The 18,930-nt window shown below is 37.6% G+C and overlaps 2 protein-coding genes across 34 annotated transcripts in view; one reads left to right on the top strand and one right to left on the bottom strand.

The window, feature by feature from the left end:
- Positions 1-14,723, bottom strand: part of FUBP1 (far upstream element binding protein 1) — a 34,201-nt gene extending 19,478 nt beyond the window's left edge. For 10 of the 30 annotated variants that reach the window (XR_011494818.1, XR_011494816.1, XR_011494815.1 and 7 more), the window contains exons 1-14: positions 14,587-14,723; positions 7,721-7,811; positions 6,823-6,885; positions 5,957-5,995; positions 5,441-5,480; positions 4,604-4,656; positions 4,444-4,515; positions 4,245-4,302; positions 2,193-2,355; positions 1,996-2,094; positions 1,769-1,870; positions 1,412-1,514; positions 1,209-1,309; positions 338-479 (exon numbers count right to left, since the gene is read on the bottom strand). Coding sequence is in view for 20 of the 30 variants with exons in the window: in XM_044748986.2 (XP_044604921.1) it covers positions 338-479; positions 1,209-1,309; positions 1,412-1,514; positions 1,769-1,870; positions 1,996-2,094; positions 2,193-2,355; positions 4,245-4,302; positions 4,444-4,515; positions 4,604-4,656; positions 5,441-5,480; positions 5,957-5,995; positions 6,823-6,885; positions 7,721-7,811; positions 14,587-14,706 (1,246 nt within the window). In the remaining 10 variants the exon portion in view is untranslated. The remainder of the gene's footprint in view (positions 1-337; positions 480-1,208; positions 1,310-1,411; positions 1,515-1,768; positions 1,871-1,995; positions 2,095-2,192; positions 2,356-4,244; positions 4,303-4,443; positions 4,516-4,603; positions 4,657-5,440; positions 5,481-5,956; positions 5,996-6,822; positions 6,886-7,720; positions 7,812-14,586) is intronic. The other 20 variants (XR_011494823.1, XR_011494821.1, XR_011494817.1 and 17 more) reach the window with 3 other exon arrangements.
- A 121-nt stretch (positions 14,724-14,844) lies between these two features.
- DNAJB4 (DnaJ heat shock protein family (Hsp40) member B4) overlaps positions 14,845-18,930 on the top strand; it is a 45,481-nt gene continuing 41,395 nt past the window's right edge. Inside the window, exons 1-2 of one of the 4 annotated variants that reach the window (XM_070486661.1) lie at positions 14,927-15,320; positions 15,630-15,673. The gene's annotated coding sequence lies outside the window, so the exon portion shown is untranslated. Of the gene's footprint in view, positions 15,321-15,629; positions 15,674-18,930 lie in introns of all 4 variants that reach the window. The other 3 variants (XM_014849901.3, XM_014849905.3, XM_070486662.1) reach the window with 3 other exon arrangements.

Here is an 18,930-nt window from a genome sequence, read left to right on the forward strand (position 1 = left end):
AAAACATGAGAGTCAAGAAAAAGCAAAATAAACAAAAACACTCAAACCACTTTTTAACTCAAAAGAAAAGTTTCTTACACTAATAATTAAACTGTTGGCCTCCTTCTCTAGAGACCAAGGTGATTCAAATCCTACTCTCATTTAAGTATATTTAAGATCCTTTACGTATGTTTTAGTTGTTACTTATCAACACACGAACACTTTTCTACTAAAATATAGCAAGGAAAATCACTGCTACTTGTTTATAATAGTAACAGAAATGGTGTCCAGAAAAATTAGGTAAGGTGTTTAAAATTTTAACCACACATTAAAACATTAAGAGTTTAAAATACATTACCTTTTCCTATTATTAATCCAGTTTTCCCAGTTGGTACAATGAAATTAAATTCCTGTAGTCCACCAGGTGGTCCCATGTTCCAGTTGCCTTGACCTCTACCTCTTCCTCGACCACCAGGTCCAGGTCCACCAGGATTACCAGCCTAAAAAGGAGAAAGACAAGGAGGAAAGAAACGAAGTCAGCAGAAAAACAAACTCTTCTTTCCACAATAAAATTATTACATGTCGAATGGAATACTACTCAGCTGTAAAACAGAACAAAATCATTCCATTTGCAATAACATGGATGGACCTTGAGGGAATTATGTTAAGTGAAATAAGCCAGCGAGAGAAGGATAATCTGTGTATGACTCCACTCATATGAGGAATTTAAAATTATGGACTAAGAACAGTTTAGTGGATACCAGGGGAAAGGTGGGGTTGGGGGGTGAGCACAAAGGGTGAAGTGGTGCACCTACAACATGACTGACAAACATTAATGTACAACTGAAATTTGACAAGATTGTAACCTATCATTAACTCAATAAAAAAAAAGAAAAAAAAAATTATTACATGTCGATTTTCCTCAACTTTCATTTTCCTAAACCAGAAATTTAAAGAAGCTGGGAAATGACTTGGGCCAGATAATCAGCAAGTGATAATCACCATTTATTCTTTTTATACTGGGGTGAAAAAGGTAGTGCACATATGTAGCTGCCTTCCTGCTTCCAAGATGTTTACCTCAAAGCAATTTAAACTTTCTAGCTATTAATAAAGTACCATCAAACAGATCCCGATATAAACATAAAGGGGAGGGACACTTTCAGATTTGATGAAGGAAAATGTTTTCTAACTGAAAACAAAACAATGAAATTATTAATATTCTATCAAACCTGAACACTTCGAAGAAGGTCTGTAATAATTTCTGCAGCATGTTGACATCGGTCTGGAGGTCCTGTTATTTGTGCTATTCTATCAGGTGTTGTTCCATCATCTTCAGAACAAATAAAGAATCAAATTGGATTAATTTAGCATTAAATGTGAGTGTCAAAAGTAACTGCTACCAACACTTAGAAAATTAAATCTATGTACTCACCTGGTTTAAATTGAATTCGAACACCAGCATCATTTTGTATTTTTTTAATCATCTCTCCATTTCTTCCTATTACAATGCCAACAGCAAATCTTGGAATGGGGACCTTATGCAAAGAAGACCAAGTATTAAGACAGCCATTTCCTGAGAATTAATCTGCCTTAAATCATAAAAGCATACGCAGCACTACGTTTCTATCAAATAGGGTAACGATACAAAATATACATTCTGTGTTCTAACGTAGAAAGTGGGGGGAAAAAAGAGGATACAATATTAGAGAAAGCTATGTAATACAAAACAGGAAAAACATTATACTTATGAATTAGCACACAACAGTTTCTGAATGGGTATTTGACTTACATCTATCCCTTCATTTCCTCCTATTCTTGACCCATACTCATTTCGAACTTCTCTGAAACCACCTTGATCACGAATTAACTCTAACACCATTTCCTTGGCTTGCTGAAATAGAAAAAATTACCCAATTTAGAAAGTATGCCTCGAAACACTGTAATTATTCAAGCATATTTTGCCCATTTTGTCATCCACCCCAAATCCTTCTTTGTAAAATATAAACGTAAGTTTACTTGAACTTTGTATGGGTCTCCCGTAATCCTAAGAGGTTTGTCAGCACCAGTGTTCTGAGGTCCATCTTGAATCATAACCATTTTAACTCCAGCCCGCTCCTATCAATCACAGACATCAAGTGTATTAACAAAAGGGGAGCAGAAGGAAACTGGCTTCAAAACAGACGAAAAACAATCATTTCACAAACATGTAATACCTGAAGTTGTTTAATAGTCTCTCCCCCCTTTCCAATTACTAATCCTGCCTTGCTAGCTGGAATCATGATTTCTTGAACTGCATTTCCTGGTCCATCACCATGATGGAAGCCAGGGGCTGGTCTTCCTTTTTCAACAATCTGGTCCAGTAACCGTTTCGCTGATCTGTTAACAAATTTAATAGTTAAATAATAAGTTGTCACATACCCAAAAGCTTATCCAAATAGAGAAATACAAAATAAAACAATCAGGTACTCTTCTCATCCCAATTCAGGTTTAGGTGGCTCAAAGCTGTATTTTAATAATTTTAGTTAAAAGAAAATGACATGGGGTCAAAGTTGGAAACTATACAACGTAATTTTCTAGGTATAAAATTTTCAATATTTTTAAGAATAGTCCAAAATTTCAAAGTAGTAGCATTCTACTTCTAAAGTGATCTCATAAGTAAGCTGATTCCTCCAAGAGCTAAATAACGTATTTACATTTTTAAACTACCACTTTCCACTGACACGTTAGAATTTATTCATTCAACAAATACTTAAGAAACGTCAACTATATGCCAGGTACTATTCTAGGTAATGGGGTTACAGCACTGAACAAAAACAGACAGGGTTCTTGTTGGCATGGCTTAACTTCATTAAATAATTTAAGTAAAATTAGTAGGTTAATTAATCAACATGGCATTTGGTAAAGAGGTACAAAGAAAAAGGAGAAGGAGGACAGAATGTGTGTGTATGATGGAATCCTATTTTATGCGAAACAGCTATGGGACACCTTACTGATGACGAGCATTTGAGCCAAGAGTTGAAGAAAGTGGGAAAGTGACTGAAAATATATGGGAGAAAAATGTTCCAAAGAAACAAGAAGTGCAAAGGACTCAAATGAGAAGCATGCTTGGTGTGCTAAAACAAGAAAGAAGCTAAATGGAGTGAGAGCAGAGTGAGTTGGGAGAAGAACGGTAAAAAACAACGCGAGAAAGGTAGCTGGTAAGCCAGTCCATGATAAAGACACTGACTTTCATTCTAAATGGGGATGCATTAGAGGATTTTGAGCAAAGTAGTGATGTGACTTGATCCACATTTTAAAAGGGTCACTATGCCTATACTGTTACAAGAATAGCCTATTGCTGGACAAGGCTAAAATGAACGGAGTCACGCTGCAATTACATAGGCAAATGGCATCACAGATAAGGTGATAGTTAGAAGGTGGCAAGAGGCTGGGTTCCAAAAAAATTATGAAGAAAACATGACCCAGAGTTGCTTAGGGATTAATGAAGCATAAGAGAAAGATAAAGTACTAAAACAGAGTTGCCATACACTGAGATGAGATGAATAAGATGAGCAGAAGAAAATGCAGGCTCGGAATGGGGTAGAAAGACAATTTTGTTTGAGATGTCTAATAGACGTTTAAGTGGAAATACTAAGTAAGCAGCTGGATATGAGTCTGGAATTTAGGGAGAGAGATCAAGGTTGAAAATAAAAACTTAGGAGTAAATAAAATTTATGATATATAAAGCTATATATTAAATGAGAGTAAATAAAATCATTTAAGGAAGATGTGTAGCTATAGGAGGACTGAATTTTGTGGCACTTTCATGTTGAGAGGCCAGGAAGATAACATAGGACAACCAAAAAAGACTGAGAATAGCAGTAAGAGAGGTGAGTATCTTTAGGTGAGTGGTCCACTGTGTCGAAAAATGCTAATCGGCTAAATAATGTGGAGGCCACTTGTGATCTTGAAAGGAGCAATTTCAACGGAACAGTGGCAATAAAAGCCTGACTGGTATGAGTTCAAAACGAAAACATAGGCAGATGATACAGGAAGCAGAGGTACCTCTTTTAAGGAGTTTTGTTGTAAAGGGAGCAGAGAAATAGAAATGTGGGGTTCAGGGATGGTTTTTGTTAAGATGGAGGAATTTTCAAACATGTTTGCATGCTATCTAGAAATTATCTAGAAAAAATTAATACTGCAAGAGAAAGTCGGTTCAAGTGCAGGAGCAACGTTCTTCAAAAGGAAGGAGGAACTGGCCTTAGGCACATGATTTTCATACTTACTGGACAGATTCAGGTGTTCCAGTTAACATACACGACCTTTCTGGAAGGCCACCACTATCTACAATAAAAAAAAAAAACAAGAAAAAAGGAGTAAAATTTTAGGTCAATAAAAGATGAACAGCTGGCAACATTTTCACTAGCAACTTAAAAAATGTCTTTGTTTTCTACGTCATTTTGAAAATAACGAAAAGAATGTTACCAGGAGCTATCTGTATTTTGCATCCAGATTCCTGCTGTATGCGTGAGATCTGTTCACCTCCTCTGCCAATTACTAGTAAGAAAAAAGAAAATTATTTGCTGAAAAATTACAAAGTATGTTTTGACTATGTTTTCAAAGCTTTAAAAATTATGCTACTTACTAAATCCAACCATTCCATCTGGAACTTTGTATTCTTCTGTCATTACAGACCTGCTAAGAAATAAAAGAAACTAACATTTTCCTCCAAAAAAAGATAATCTGTTTACATATAAAAGGTAATCTACTAATAAAAATGCAAGTCTAATAGCTTAAACTAAGTTTCCAGGCACATATTCACAGTCAAAATATGTCTTGAGCAGTTAATGTCAGAATCTTAATTAAGGTGATACACATAAAGTGAGGAGGGTATGGTGGATGGAATGGTCTAAAGGCATGAACTGCAAAGGAGCCGGGGTGGAGTTCTGGGAATGTTTTCTTTTTTCTTGTTTTTTTTTTTTGAGGAAGATTAGCCCTGAGCTAACTAATGCCAGTCCTCCTCTTCTTTTTGCTGAGGAAGCCTGGCCGGCCCTGAGCTAACATCGTGCCCATCTTCCTCTACTTTATATGTGGGACGCCTACCACAGCATGGAGTGCCAAGCAGTGCCATGTCTGCACCCGGGATCTGAACCCGCGAACCCCAGGCCACTGAGAAGCAGAACGCGTGAACTTAACCGCTGCGCCACCGGGCCGGCCCCGGGAATGTTTTCTTAACTGTTATTTTAATTCACCTTAGTTCTTCTAAAATGTGGCTAATCCCACCCATCCTTCCAAATTACAAATGTATCTCACGCGAAAAGAAAAACGATCATGCTATATCACTTTCTTAAGTCATGGGAAACGAATTATACCAAAAAAAAAATGCAGACACATATTCACTATACACTAACTTGATTATATGTTTTTACGTACAGTTCAACTAAAACTTGCAAAGTACTCTTTGAAAAGCATTTGACTATACCTTTGCTGCTGATGCATCGGTGGTAACTGTGTTCCAAAAGCTACCAAAAAATTAAATGAAAAATTTAAACTTAAGTTCACATATATTTTATAATCATATCAAGCAATTCTAAAATCTTTCCCTGATGCACAGCCAACACTTTGAAGAGAGTAAAATTTTCTGCAGAATACTTAAATCAACTATGACAGTAGACAAGGAAGTCAGTGAAAGGGCAGACATTAGCAATGGCATAGAACAAACTGTCCCTTTACAAGTGGTGCAAGCAGAGATTAAAAAATGAAGTTATAAACTAAACACGTAAAATACTTTACCAACCAAATCTTAATATACACCTGGCTAATACTTAAGTGGGAGATTATAAAGACAGGAGGTACATATTTACAAAGAAATTCATTCTAAAAGAATATTCACGGCCCTCAACTAACTTGAAAGATACCCATCAAAAGAGAGGAACAAAACCCTAATATTAAAATCCAGTTACATTAGCTTTTAACCCAATTTAAAACAAATACTTACAGTCATTCTGTGGAGCAACTTTCTTAGCATCTGGTTGATCTGCAAAATTAAGAGTCTTTTAATTTTTTGCCACTAAGTACAAATAGTAGACTTAGCTCCCACATGCCCAAGCCAAAATATCAATATAAACATTTATTGAAATAGCTAAGGGTATGGTTTGTCATTTGAACCAAAAAGCACCAAAACTCAGCCCAAAATCTTAGTAATCGAAAGAAGAAAAATTACATTTATTTCATTCTCTTCATATTTAGAAAAGATGCACAGACATTTTAAAGAAATTGTTTTTGATTCTATCAAATCACTGACCTTAATGTATGCTACGCACTTTAGAATGATACAAGACAAAGTATTTAGGCCCATTACTAGCAAAATATCACATGCTAAATAAAAGCTAATGATGCTTCCCACTGTAGGAACTCAAGATTGGAAGGAAAAAAAACCACTATCAAAATGTGAAAATTTGACATATCAAAAGTTGAATGTATCTACAGTGACCACAGAGCTATGCAAAATAAATAAATAAATAAATAAATGAAAAATCACATTACAAGGCAATCTCAGTCTAAACTGTTCTACTGTTCCCAACCAAACATTTCACGGCATAAACTTCAGCAGAAAAACTCAAAACAACTACATGACTACCTTCATCTACATCCTTTACACAGATGAGTACAATGCATACCTTAATAGACAACCTAGAGCTGAAAGGACTACATTCTCCTCCCCCCTTCAAACTCAAATGATTATCAGAATGTTGTGCAGCAAAAATTCAGACACATAATCCAAGAAATATTTGTGTCCATTTAAGAATCCACTGGTTTTTCACGTTTACATACTAAACACAGGTAATAAATAAAAATTCCTGCCTTTAAAAGGAGAGGGCATTCCCTCCCAGTGTGTTGTACTGCTCGGACTTGTCCAAGAGCCATCTACACATAAAATAAAAAGAATACATTACATACAACATCTGAAGCATCATTAGCTCATTTTTCTGTATATTAAAACCTCACTATAAATGTGAAAGACACTTACATAAAAGGAAACCAAGCACTCCTGGTTAAAAGCTACAAATACATTCTACAGGCTCATTCAGAATCCTCTTTTGTTAAAAAATAAAAGGGCAAAAAGAAAGTGTATCAAAATTCATACATCAAATCTAAAACAAAAAATGTGCACACTTCTAAGTTCAGAAGCTTCAACAATTATGTTTTTAAAAAATACAAGGCACTGTATATCTACTATTTTAAGCCACATTTTGAGTTAAACCTGAAACACAAAACAAGGTACTAAAACGAAACAGTAACATAAAAAAATGGTATAACCTGCAACACACTAGAGTAGCAAATGATAACAACTTCAACCTTTAAAGTGAAAACTGAAAATAACGAAAATATAGCATATAAAGATTAATTCATGTATGATGAGGGAAAAAACCAGTGAAATGTCTTCCACATTTTAGATTTTTGTTTGTTCCAGTTTATTAACAAGTGGTCTGTGCAAACTGTCACTCTGTCACATTTTCCACTATCTTAAAAGAGGGAAAATGTTTTCTAATAAGACAAAACTGGTTGGTTGACTCAAATTTTACTTACCTGTCTTGGTCTCTTTTTCCCCCTTTCCTTTTGAAGCCAATATAAACCTTACAATTTTAGGAACCTTATGATAAAAGTAATGTTTCAATAAAAGAACATTTGAAAAATACTGAAAATCACATCATCTAAACTCTACATAAAACAATTAAAATACTTATTGGCTATAACTTACCTCCATCTTCCAAAGGTCTTTTTTGTCCCCCATAACCATAGTCATTTGAATTCAGTGATGTACCAGCATCACCTCCAATTTTTGCTGCAATCTTAAAAAACAAAAACATATCATCATTAAGGATAGGATCATAACTACTGTATACTAGTCAGTATTAAATTTCCTCATATATTTCCTAATATGCATATATGCTAAATATCTATGACATAAGAAAATTAACTTGATACAAAAATAAATTACAATTACAGTTCAATTTATTACTACCATTAATAATTTCATAGAATTAACAAATAATCACCTGGGATTAAGCTTCTGATACATCTCTATAAGAACAAACAGGGAAGAAATCAAGTAGGAATCTTTTAGAAGACTGACTAAATATCACTGAAGAAAATTTGGATCCTAATTCTATCTTCTCCACCGCTCTCTCCCATGACTCTTCAAAAGACATGTGTGGACACAGAGCATGTGAACACCTTGTGGGATGGACTCTAAGGCTGGCTGTCTAATAAGGTAGATGCTAATTACACGTGGTTACTGAGTACTTGAAATGTGGCTAGTACAAGTTCAGATTTTAAGTGTACTTTAAGTGTAAAATACACACTGCAAACGGAAAACCTGGAACAAATATAAGAATGTAAAACATCTCAGAAAGTTTTATATTGAACATATACTGAAATGACAATAATTTGGATATGAGGGGTTAAATAAAATATGTGACTTGCATCATGGTTCTATTGGACAATCTTGTTCTAAGGAAACATGGGGTGGGGGTGAAGCCTGGGAAACCGTACCTCTAAGAAAGCCTCAGCTATAGAACCAAAATCATTTCATCCTTAAAAGACCTTTAACTTTTAGAGCGGGGCACATAATTGCTTGCACTTGAGTAAACAAACATCATATAATAAATGCAGTCTCAAGTCCCAAGTAGGGCACAATCAACGGTTATTTATCTATGAAAGGGAAAATAGAATATTACCAAGTGCCAGCTATAGGCCAAAGCCCACACTATAATAAGTGTTTTAAATTCCTTTTGTCACTGAATCATCACAACGACCCTATGAGGTAGAGAGAACTTAGTGAGATGGAGATCCATTTTACAGTCAAAAAAAATGTCAAGAGGTAACTTAACTAAGGTTATATGGTAAGTCAATGGTGGAGATGTCTCAATTTCTACACAGCTCCATGTTAATTGCCACAAGGGGTAATCACTGAAGATGGGTGATAGGGTCATTAGAGTTCATTATATTCTTCTTTCAATTTTGAGTACGTGTGAAAATTTCCATGATAAAGAATTAAAGAGAAAATCAAACTTTTGGTGACTGGAATTCCCCCAAAGAGATCCTGATAAAGAATGAAACCAACTGCTTCAAGCTTCATTATAATTAGGAAACTGGAGAGGGTAAGAGGATATTCAATGACTTGGTTCTTAAATCCACTATGTATCACCTTAGTCTAATATATATACACACCAGCTCTCATAAGGCAACTGTACCTCCAAGGCTTCTTAGATTTCCCTTTCCCCCATCTGTAAATGCAAACATCTACCACAAAGCATACCAGGATTAACTACAAAAATGCCTGATACAAAAAGGTCTAAATTTTGGGGCTGACCCGGTGGCATAATGGTTAACATCGAGTGCTCTGCTTCAGCAGCTTGGGATTTGCGGATTTGGATCCTGGGCATGGACCTACACACCACTCATCAAGCCATGCTGTGGCAGCATCCCACATACAAAATAAAGGAAGAAAGGCACAGATGTTAGCTCAGGGCCAATCTTCCTCACCAAAAAAAAAAAAAAGAGAGAGAGAGAGAGAGCTTAAATTTTATTTTCCTGACTCCCTACAGATTTGATCAATCTAACCTCCCTTAATCATCTTTCACTTTCTCAAAAGCCTGTTTCTGTCTTTGAGTATCTAATGAAAATCTTATTTCTTTTATGAAAGTTTTCCTCATCACACCTGGAAACAACTGCTTTTCCATCCTTAAGTTTTAAAGCACTTAGCATTTGAATTGTTCCTTAGAAACTTAAATACACTGCCAGGCATTGATGGGCACTGATGTTAGAAGGAAAGTATTTCAGGTCAGAGAAAATAGTACTACTAATGATAGGAAAATGGTTTAGGCTGTGAATACCTTCTGCAGTTATAAATGCTCTGAGTTTGCAGAGCAGCACTCCTTGAACTCCAAGGAACTTCTGCATAGAGAAAGGTTACTCATTTATATCCCCTTATTCATTAAATAATTCTAGTACTTGTCAAATTAAAATGAAAGTTGATACTTAGTTCACTCAAAAGAATCAGTTAACACCATCTCAAAAATTCAGAACCAACACAAAGATACTAGACAAGAGATTTAGTAAGAACACTAACACAGATTTAATCAATTCTTAAGATCAACAGAAAATATGTATTTCCTAGGTCACTACAAGAAGGATTAATTTGGGGCCGGTCCAGTGGCACAGCAGTTAAGTGTACACGCTCCACTTCGGCGGCCCGTGGTCCACCAATTCCGTTCAGATCCCGGATGTGGACATGGCACCGCTTGGCAAGCCATGCTGTGGCAGGCATCCCAGATATCAAGTAGAGGAAGATGGGCACGTATGTTAGCTCAGGGCCAGTCTTCCTGAGCAAAAAGAGGAGGATTGGCAGCAGATGTTATCTCAGGGACAATCTTCCCTCAAAAAAAGAAGGATTAATTTAAGAGAAATAATAATTCATGAAATCTAAACTCCACCTATATGAAATTTTTATTAGACTAGCAGAATTTCGTGTAGGCAATTTCTTTGATTTTAACTTACAATAATAATTCAAGCTTTCCATTTGGACCTTGGTCTACTTCTCAAATGAGTATTTTTCATGCTTTCATTGTTTTAGCATTTTTCACCTTTCTTCATTGACTATTCCTCAAACCCAAGAATTTTGGAGTTGAAAGGCAATTTAAGAGATTATTTAGCCATACACCTGATTTTAGAGATTAAAAAAAGGTGGGGGCGGTGCAAAAGCTGATTCTAAGAACTACCTAAAGGCCAAAATGACTTATCTCCTAATTTTCAGTCCACTATAGGCTTCCCTAGGCTTTGGGGTCCGACTGCAATTTGCAGTAGGTTGTGATTCTGGTTCTACTGCTTTGTGTCCTTGCCAGATTTTCTTAAGCATTCTGTGCCTCATTCACTTTATCTGTACAAAGGAGATAATAGTTTCTACACTTACCTTGGAGGATGGTTATGAAACTGCAATGAACTAATACAAGATATGTTTAGCACAGAGCCTAATACGCAGTATATAAATTGCCAGTTATTATGAACAAATCAGCATACTATAATTCAACTACAAAGCATGGTCCACAAGACTTCAAATATTTGATTTAAAAAATTTAACAGATTTTTATTTGTCCTGGCCAAAGATAAAATTACGTTTTATTTGTGAAAACTGTGCCTATGGAAGAATAAAGTATACAATCTCTCTTTGTATCCCTAAGATCTGACATAGCCATATTGTCCGGATTCAAAAGACGAATTTTGAAACAATGTAATTATTTTCAAAACAAAATTTCATTACAACTTTAATTCATTACAGATATTTGTTGATTCAATTCAATAAATACTGAGTACCTACTATGGGCAAGGTCCTGATGGATTCAGTTCCCACGCACCAGAAGTGTGAAGATGCATGAAGGACACTAGAAATATTACTAGGCCATCATTTTATTAACACTGTCCCATCTCTACAACACAGGAATCTTTGCTTAATATTATAATCAAGCTTTGCTATCCTGTCACAAAATGTTAAAAAAAAAACACACACTCAAATGCTAGTTTTCAATGAAAAGATTAACAGTAATTAAAAAGTCAACAATTCTATTTTATAAAATTTTCATTGCACTCAAACAACATAATGTAGCCTGAATCACTTTCTACAATTACTAAGGAAGAGATTTTAAGAATAATTGAGTAGATAAAATTACTAATAGTCATGTAGAAGGGAAGGAATGATGAGGGTTGATATTTTCTGCTTAACTTGTGATCTACCACTCTACTCATCCAGTCTAAGTCTCTGATTCACTTCTATCTTCATATAACCTTAAGGAGAACAAAAAAGTAGGTACATTTTAATCTTCCAATGTGTCAGAGAGAGAACTTGTTATTCAGTGTGATCACAAAACATCTAATCAAAGAATCCAAACTTCATCCTCTGGAGTTACAGCTTGAAATACACAAATATAAATTTCTAAGGTGTATACACTGGCAATCCTAAACTTGAGAAGCAACCTGGTGCCCCTGTGCTGAATTTAGCTTAGAGTACTGTAAAAATCTAAAAATTTCACATTAAAAAATAAGCTATCGAGATTCTCTAGAAAAAAGATTGGGAACTTGGCCTAGGTTACCAGATGGCAACAATCAACTAGAGTAAATGCTACCAGGTAGGGACCAGGGATCCTAATCAGTTGTCCTCCTTCCCTGCATAACAAAGAACTCTCCAGCTAAAAATGCCAATAGCATCCCCACTGGTACACGGCTCTTTGAGGGCAAGAAGCTGTTCTTATACCTCTTCCTTCCGAAGAACACAGCATAATATTTTAGACAAAGAAAAGAAACTTATGGTTAGATGGGGATTTGGGAAATATAATTCAGTATCCTTTTATACAGATAAGGAAAAAGTGGTTCAGATATCAACCTATCTTGTTCCTTCAGTCCAAGTACTCTTCCTTATATTCCACTTCTACAAAATCAGACAAGCAGCTACACCGATAGAGACATCCTCAAATGTAATCAGAACGGGTAACTCAACTCGAAAGCCAAATTTTGGAATCTCAGATTTAAGATCAATTCTGTAAAAAAAAAACCCCAGTGAGTTATAGCAAAGACATCTGTTAAAGAATCATTATCATTACAGCAAGGGCATTGGGGCAGCTGACCTACTGGCATATAAAGAGAGTGCAAGAAATTCCATAGTTTGAGGACAACTTCTATGTTCAAAAAGCAGTCTACCTTAATCAGGAGATTATAGCTTAGCCAAATAAGGAAGTCCAATTTTTAATTAAAGCACGGCAAGCCGAAGTCTTTCTGAAATGGTATCCATCTATCTTTTCTCACATCATTTTCCACCCTCCTCACCCCACTCAACACTATCCTCCAGTGACTTCACTCTTGGGTTCTTGTCATTCCCAAACCCCCCATACCTTTGCACATGCTGCTTCTTTTCTCTCACTCATTCTTCAATGCCTTGCTTAAAATATCAGTCCTTTACTTTGGCATTTAGGCACCCCACTCCCTGGCGTTGTGTACATTGCCTGACTTATAGTAGGAGCTCTATGTTTACAGACCAAGTGTATGAATTAACATTGTCCATATTTGGTCTACTCATCTCTGAAAACATTAATCAGATACCACTATTCATTTGCATTTGGTTCCTTGACTATATCATAGCTTTATAGAAGGCAGAAATCCAATTCAGACATTAGAAAAATCTGCAGTATCTAACTACAGGGTGGTACAAATCAATTCAATATGCTAGTTGAACAAAATTCACATGAGTCTTTCAATCTAATCTAATAAAACCCCACTAACAGAGCGCCTGTCGCTATATAAATGTTTCAGTCACTATCTAAGCATGCTCAGAAGTAATTAAAAAAACTAGATGAAAAAAATCGCAGGATTAGTATTAATGACTTTTTGTTGACCCCCCCAAATATTTTTGGTTATAAGCACGTACAGGTACATTCTTATTTATAACATGTTGCTATTACAAAAATAAGAGCGATTTGTTACATCACTACAGATTTTGACTCAAATGATCCTTTCATCGAACTGGAGGATAAAACAGAAGTTAACGAAGTGAACTCCTAATGCAATCAAACATACTACAAAATTAGTTTCGGATTACCATTCGGTTAACACTGTAGACTGAAAACGTCCAGCACCTAATATGCAGAGTGTCAAAAGGAGAAAAAGATTCTTACTTTTGCTTACATATAAGTTCATACCAACATCGCACATTTTTAAGCTGCAATTATATTAAGGGATTACCTAGTAAAGGTAAAGTTCAAATTAAGAAATCATTCACTTTCCTGGAGTACACGTACTTTTTTTTTTTTACAGCTCTCGCTGGAGAAAGAAGTGCCTTCAGGGCAAATGTACGCAGCTACGTAATACAAAGAGGTCTGGACAGTTTACGACTCTGAACAGAGAGGCAGATTCAAATTGAAACTTCGGGTATAATGGGCCCGAAGCCATTTTGAGAAATAAGGAGGAAGGACTGGTAGAACACACTGACACGTAAATCCCGCCCTGAGGAAGGATTCCAACCCGGGACACTAGTGCTCTCCGTAGTCTCTTCCTCGTGGGTGTGAAAGTGAAGGAGCCCGAAAGATTAACTGCGAGAGAGAGCTCGAACGAGCTGGAGGCTGTGAAGACTGCTTCAGTGACACATCCTTTCCCTTACTATGGCTCCTGTGGACAGCCCCTGGTCCTTTCACAAACTCATTACCAGAACCTTCCATACTATTGTGTAAAACTACGTGCGCTTTACTCCAACGGAGAAGGACGTTCACTCCGAGGGAAAGGAAATGCTAAGCCAACTCCTTGGAGAAAGAAGCGCGAGCGCCGCAGAAGCGGGAGAAAGACCTAAAGCCAGCTATGCGTAGCACGCGCTGAGGTTTTAAGTGGCTTAGGCACCAAGAACACAAAACCGAGTTCCGGCCTCTAACCGATATTACCAACGTTGGGAAACGCGAGTCTCGTCACATTTCAGAGCCCAGAAGGGCACTTCTTTCCTCTTCCTGACGCGCGAAGAAGTAGCGGCCTACTCAGCCAACGGCCAATTACCGTGAGCTGTGGGGATCCCGCCGCGCGGTCCAGACTTACCTGCCGGGCTCTCTGAAGCGCATCTTTGAAAGCATCGTTAACTCCTCCACCGCCGCCGCCGCCGCCTCCACCACCAGCTGAGCCAGAGGAGGGTGGAGGCACTGTTGAATAGTCTGCCATGTCTACACTACAGTGGCCGCTACCGCTTCTTCGCAGAGACCTTCCCTCAGCCAACTCCTAAGAAAGAAAGAAAATGGCGGCCGTTGAGCCAGTATCACATTCTTGTGCGACCATCGTGCCGTAAAGGGGCGGGGACTGGAAGAAGAAAATCTCGCGATGTTTTGATGCAACGGGCTGCTGTGGAGGTGGGGCTGAAAAAGGAGAGGAAGAGAGATATCGCGAGAATTGTGTTTGCGATTTCGCGAGAATGGGGTGTATTTGGCGCCTCCTCTCCGCGCGGCCCTAAGTTGTGGCACTGTGGTTGTTCTTCTGGGGTAGTGTGTGAGACTGCCGCGGCTGCCGCGGTTGGCTCGAGTTTCTGAAAGCCTGAAAAAAGGAGGAATTGTTTCTTATCGGTCGCCGCCTCAGGGAGGAAGTGAGGGTGGATTTTCTGCTGAGGGTCACGCTGTGCATCCACGGGGAAGAGGTGACGTCGATAGACGTTACAACGACGCAACAGTGTCTCGAAAGCGCCGCAGCCGGGAGGGCGCCTGGGAGAAGTGCGCCTCGGCGCCGCGGGTGATGCTCCTGGCGACTTCCGCCAGGCCCAGCGGAAACTCGGCCTGATTTTCACGGTAGTAAAGTATCCCTGTGTTTTACGTCTAGATTGTCAGGTTGTTAGTTTTCTCTCAAGTGGGGATGAATTCAGGCTGGAGGCCTCTGAGCTCCCAAGCCGATATGGAAGTTTTTGTAATGTGGATGAGGCTGTGGTAATGTGACTGCCCTTTTCTTTACCTTTCAAAACCGTGATTGTTCCTTGAATTCAGTTTTAACCAAACTTAGTAACCTAGTATTGTATGTGCCCGTATCCAGTTTTATTGAGGTCTTTATAATTTAAGAACAGCATCCATTTCTTGACCAAAATTGACTTTATGCCTTCCTAGAAATAGTGTCCTCCGGCCCCTACCTGTGAGAACTCCGATGTAAGGTAATGTTCTGAATTGTCATCCCGGGAGTAGATAAAAAATTTTTTTGTGTGTTTTATGTTGTCTTCTTCAGTTACCAAGTAATTTCAGACTTCAGACTTCCTGAGCATACTGTGGCACGTGATTTACTGCACTAGTAGTGATTTCAGACTCCTTAGGATGCTTTAGGGATTAGGAGGCGATCACAGTGATTTTTTCTAAAATTCTTTCCTTTTACATAACAAAGAACGAGGTGGAATGAACTTTACCAACTTTGGCATTTTGTGCTTTGTGAATTAGGTCTAAAAGTGTACTTTTCCCACTGCTAGTCTTAGTGTAATTGAGGGAAATGTGTGCTGCAGTCTTCCTGATAGCTAAAACGAGTGGGCCCGCTGGCAAAAGGCCCAAAGTAGACAGATAACTACACACTTATGTGCACATAGATACAAGTGGGCCGTCATTTTTCACTACTGAGCTTTTCCTGCCATTTTACCCGTTTATAGGTCTGATTATGTTTTTCAGTGTTTATAGCCATCCCTTTAGATTATTGGGGAATTTATATTTGGAAAAGCAATGAAAATATTGAACTATAGATTTAAGCATAACTGATAAGAAAAATTGTAAAAGCAGTGTTGGGCATTATTGCTAAGTAGAATTTTTTCAGTTATATTTTGAGAAAGTTTGTTCAACAAATGGCATTTATTAATCAGTAATTGATTTTTTCGTATTTGATTAATTAGACTTATATACCAGTCTTTCTGAGCAGCATAGTGTTAACCACAGAGTGGTATGATTTACCTCCAAACAAATAAACTTTATTTCATGTCTAACACAATTTTAGTTGTCTCTAAATGTTGAAAATAAGTAAGGACCTTATTTTTTACCTTTTTTTGTAGATTATCCTGGAAGTGTGGGTATTCTAGAATGGGAACCAGTTGGAGTGAGTCTGTATCAGGATTTTTCAGCCTCAGCACAATTGACACTTTTTGGCCAGATAATTCTTTGTTTTGCAGCACTGCTGTGCGTTGTAATATGTTTACAGCATCCTTGGCCTCTACCCATAGATGCCAGTAGCATATTGCCACCTCCCACCCCCACTACCAATTGTGACAACCAAAAATGTCTCCAGGGGCCGGCCTGGTGGTGGAGCGGTTAAGTGAGCATGTTCCCCTTCGGCGGCCCGGGGTTCGCCGGTTCGGATCCCAGGTGTGGACATGGCACCACTTGGCAAGCCATGCTGTGGCAGGCATCCCACATATAAAGCAGAGGAAGATGGGCATGGACATTAGCTCAGGGCCAGTCTTCCTCAGCAAAAAGAGGAGGATTGGCAGCAGTAGCTCAGGGCTAATCTTCCTTAAAAAAAGAAAAAAAAATGTCTCCAGACATTGCAGATGTCCCCTGGGAGGCAAAGTCACCCCCTCATTGAGAACCACTGGTCAGCCTTGATTCCTGCCCCTGCCCCTCCATCCATGAGGAGGTCCTATTTACCGTACTTCCAAGGTATATTCCAAATTCCATTACTTTTTACCTCCACTACTCGCAAGTTACCATCACTTCAGCCCTGGACTGTTACACTAGCATTCTAGTTGGTTTTTCTGCTTGCACCCTTACTTATCTACAATTTCCTTTTCAGAATAATGAGATTTTGTGCAAGAAAGTATATAATATACATGTAAGGTGTCCAAAGTGATAAGTACCCATGTATCGACTCTCTAGGAATGATCTTCAAGGAACAGACCATTACCAGTACCTGTAAAGCTCAAGAGTGGCTACCTGATTGTATTATAATTGTTTTTCATATAATAACTTGAAGGATTTCTTTAAAGCTTAAATTCAGATCATCTCACCTATGTCTTTTCTATTGCACTTTAAATCTTTTCTCTTTGAGTGGCCTGATGGCTCCATATTATCAGGCCACCGTCTCTAAACAGTCCTTCTCATTCTACTTCAGCCACTTTGCTGTCCATGATCTTTCTTGCCTCTGGGACTTTTTATACTTGCTTTTTCCTGTGCCTGATTCATATGCTCTTAAGACTTTTCACGTGTGTGGTTTGTCCTCATCATTCAGGCCTCAGTTCAGATGTCACCGCCTTAGACCATCTCTGACCTCTGGTTGTGCCATTCTGCAGTCACTCTCTATCCCATTACCATGTTCTCTTTGTAGCATTTATCTGAGATTATCTTGTGTTCTATGTCTTTACTTGTTTATTGTCTCTTGTCTGTTAGAATGTAAACTCCTGGAGAGCAAGGACCTTGTGTGTCTCTACCATTGACCAGTCTCTAACACATAGTCTTAGCATTCTAGGTATTTGTTGAATGAATATTGAAAAATATCTGCCTCTACATTTTAGTTGGTTTTGTGACCTTGGGCAAGTGACTTAGTCTCTGTGTCAGATTTCTCGTCTACATAATGATCATAACCTGCCTTGCTGTCCTTGAATGAGGTATCTCTGTGAGCTCTTCAGAAAGAGGAAAGTGCTATACAAATGGAAATTGGTATTATTAAACGTCTAGTTCAGCTTCTGGTATTTCATAATCAGAAAGGGACAGTCCATGGTACTCCATTTCTGTAAATTTTTTGTATTAAACAGCTATGTTCAGATCTTAGTTTTGGTAAAACCCAGGATTCTGCAACAGCAACTGAATTGTGGGAAAACTGTAACCAGTGACTTTGGATTAGACTATATGTGGTTGATTCTGAGTGCACTCCATCTTCTCAAAGCCATTTGTACTTTGCTAGTTGCTCTAGGTGTTTTCATTATAACTGATGAAATCAGATTTTTCTTGACTGTGTTTATTCCCCTTTGCAGTATAAATCCTCTTAAAAGTGGATGTATTGTAACTAATCTAAAATCGGTTTATTGTGCTTTGAGAGATTGGTTAAATATTCAGCCGAATTATATTTTACAGTCACACTCTTATCACAGAAATTGATATCCATATTTCATCCTCAGGATGAAACAGAAGTCAGTATTTTTGAGGTTATAGAAGCCTGGCAGGGGCATTTAGATTTATCAAATAACAGAATGAAAAGATTAGTAAAGATAGTAAAAGTTGGGCTACTACATGTACTGGCATGGTTCTTCATTTTACCTTCTGCTTTTTTGGTTACCAAATGACTGAGTGAATCTTTTTTAGCATGACTTTTCACTATTGGATTTTTTTTTAAATCTGTAAAATATTAACAGATTCTTATTTATAGCTACTGGAGAAAAATAATCCATTAGCACTCTTTGAACAGGCATTTTAAAGATTTTATTTTTCCTTTGTCTCCCCAAAG

This window comes from Equus asinus, chromosome 16 (assembly GCF_041296235.1).
Source record: "Equus asinus isolate D_3611 breed Donkey chromosome 16, EquAss-T2T_v2, whole genome shotgun sequence".
Lineage (NCBI taxonomy): Eukaryota > Metazoa > Chordata > Mammalia > Perissodactyla > Equidae > Equus > Equus asinus.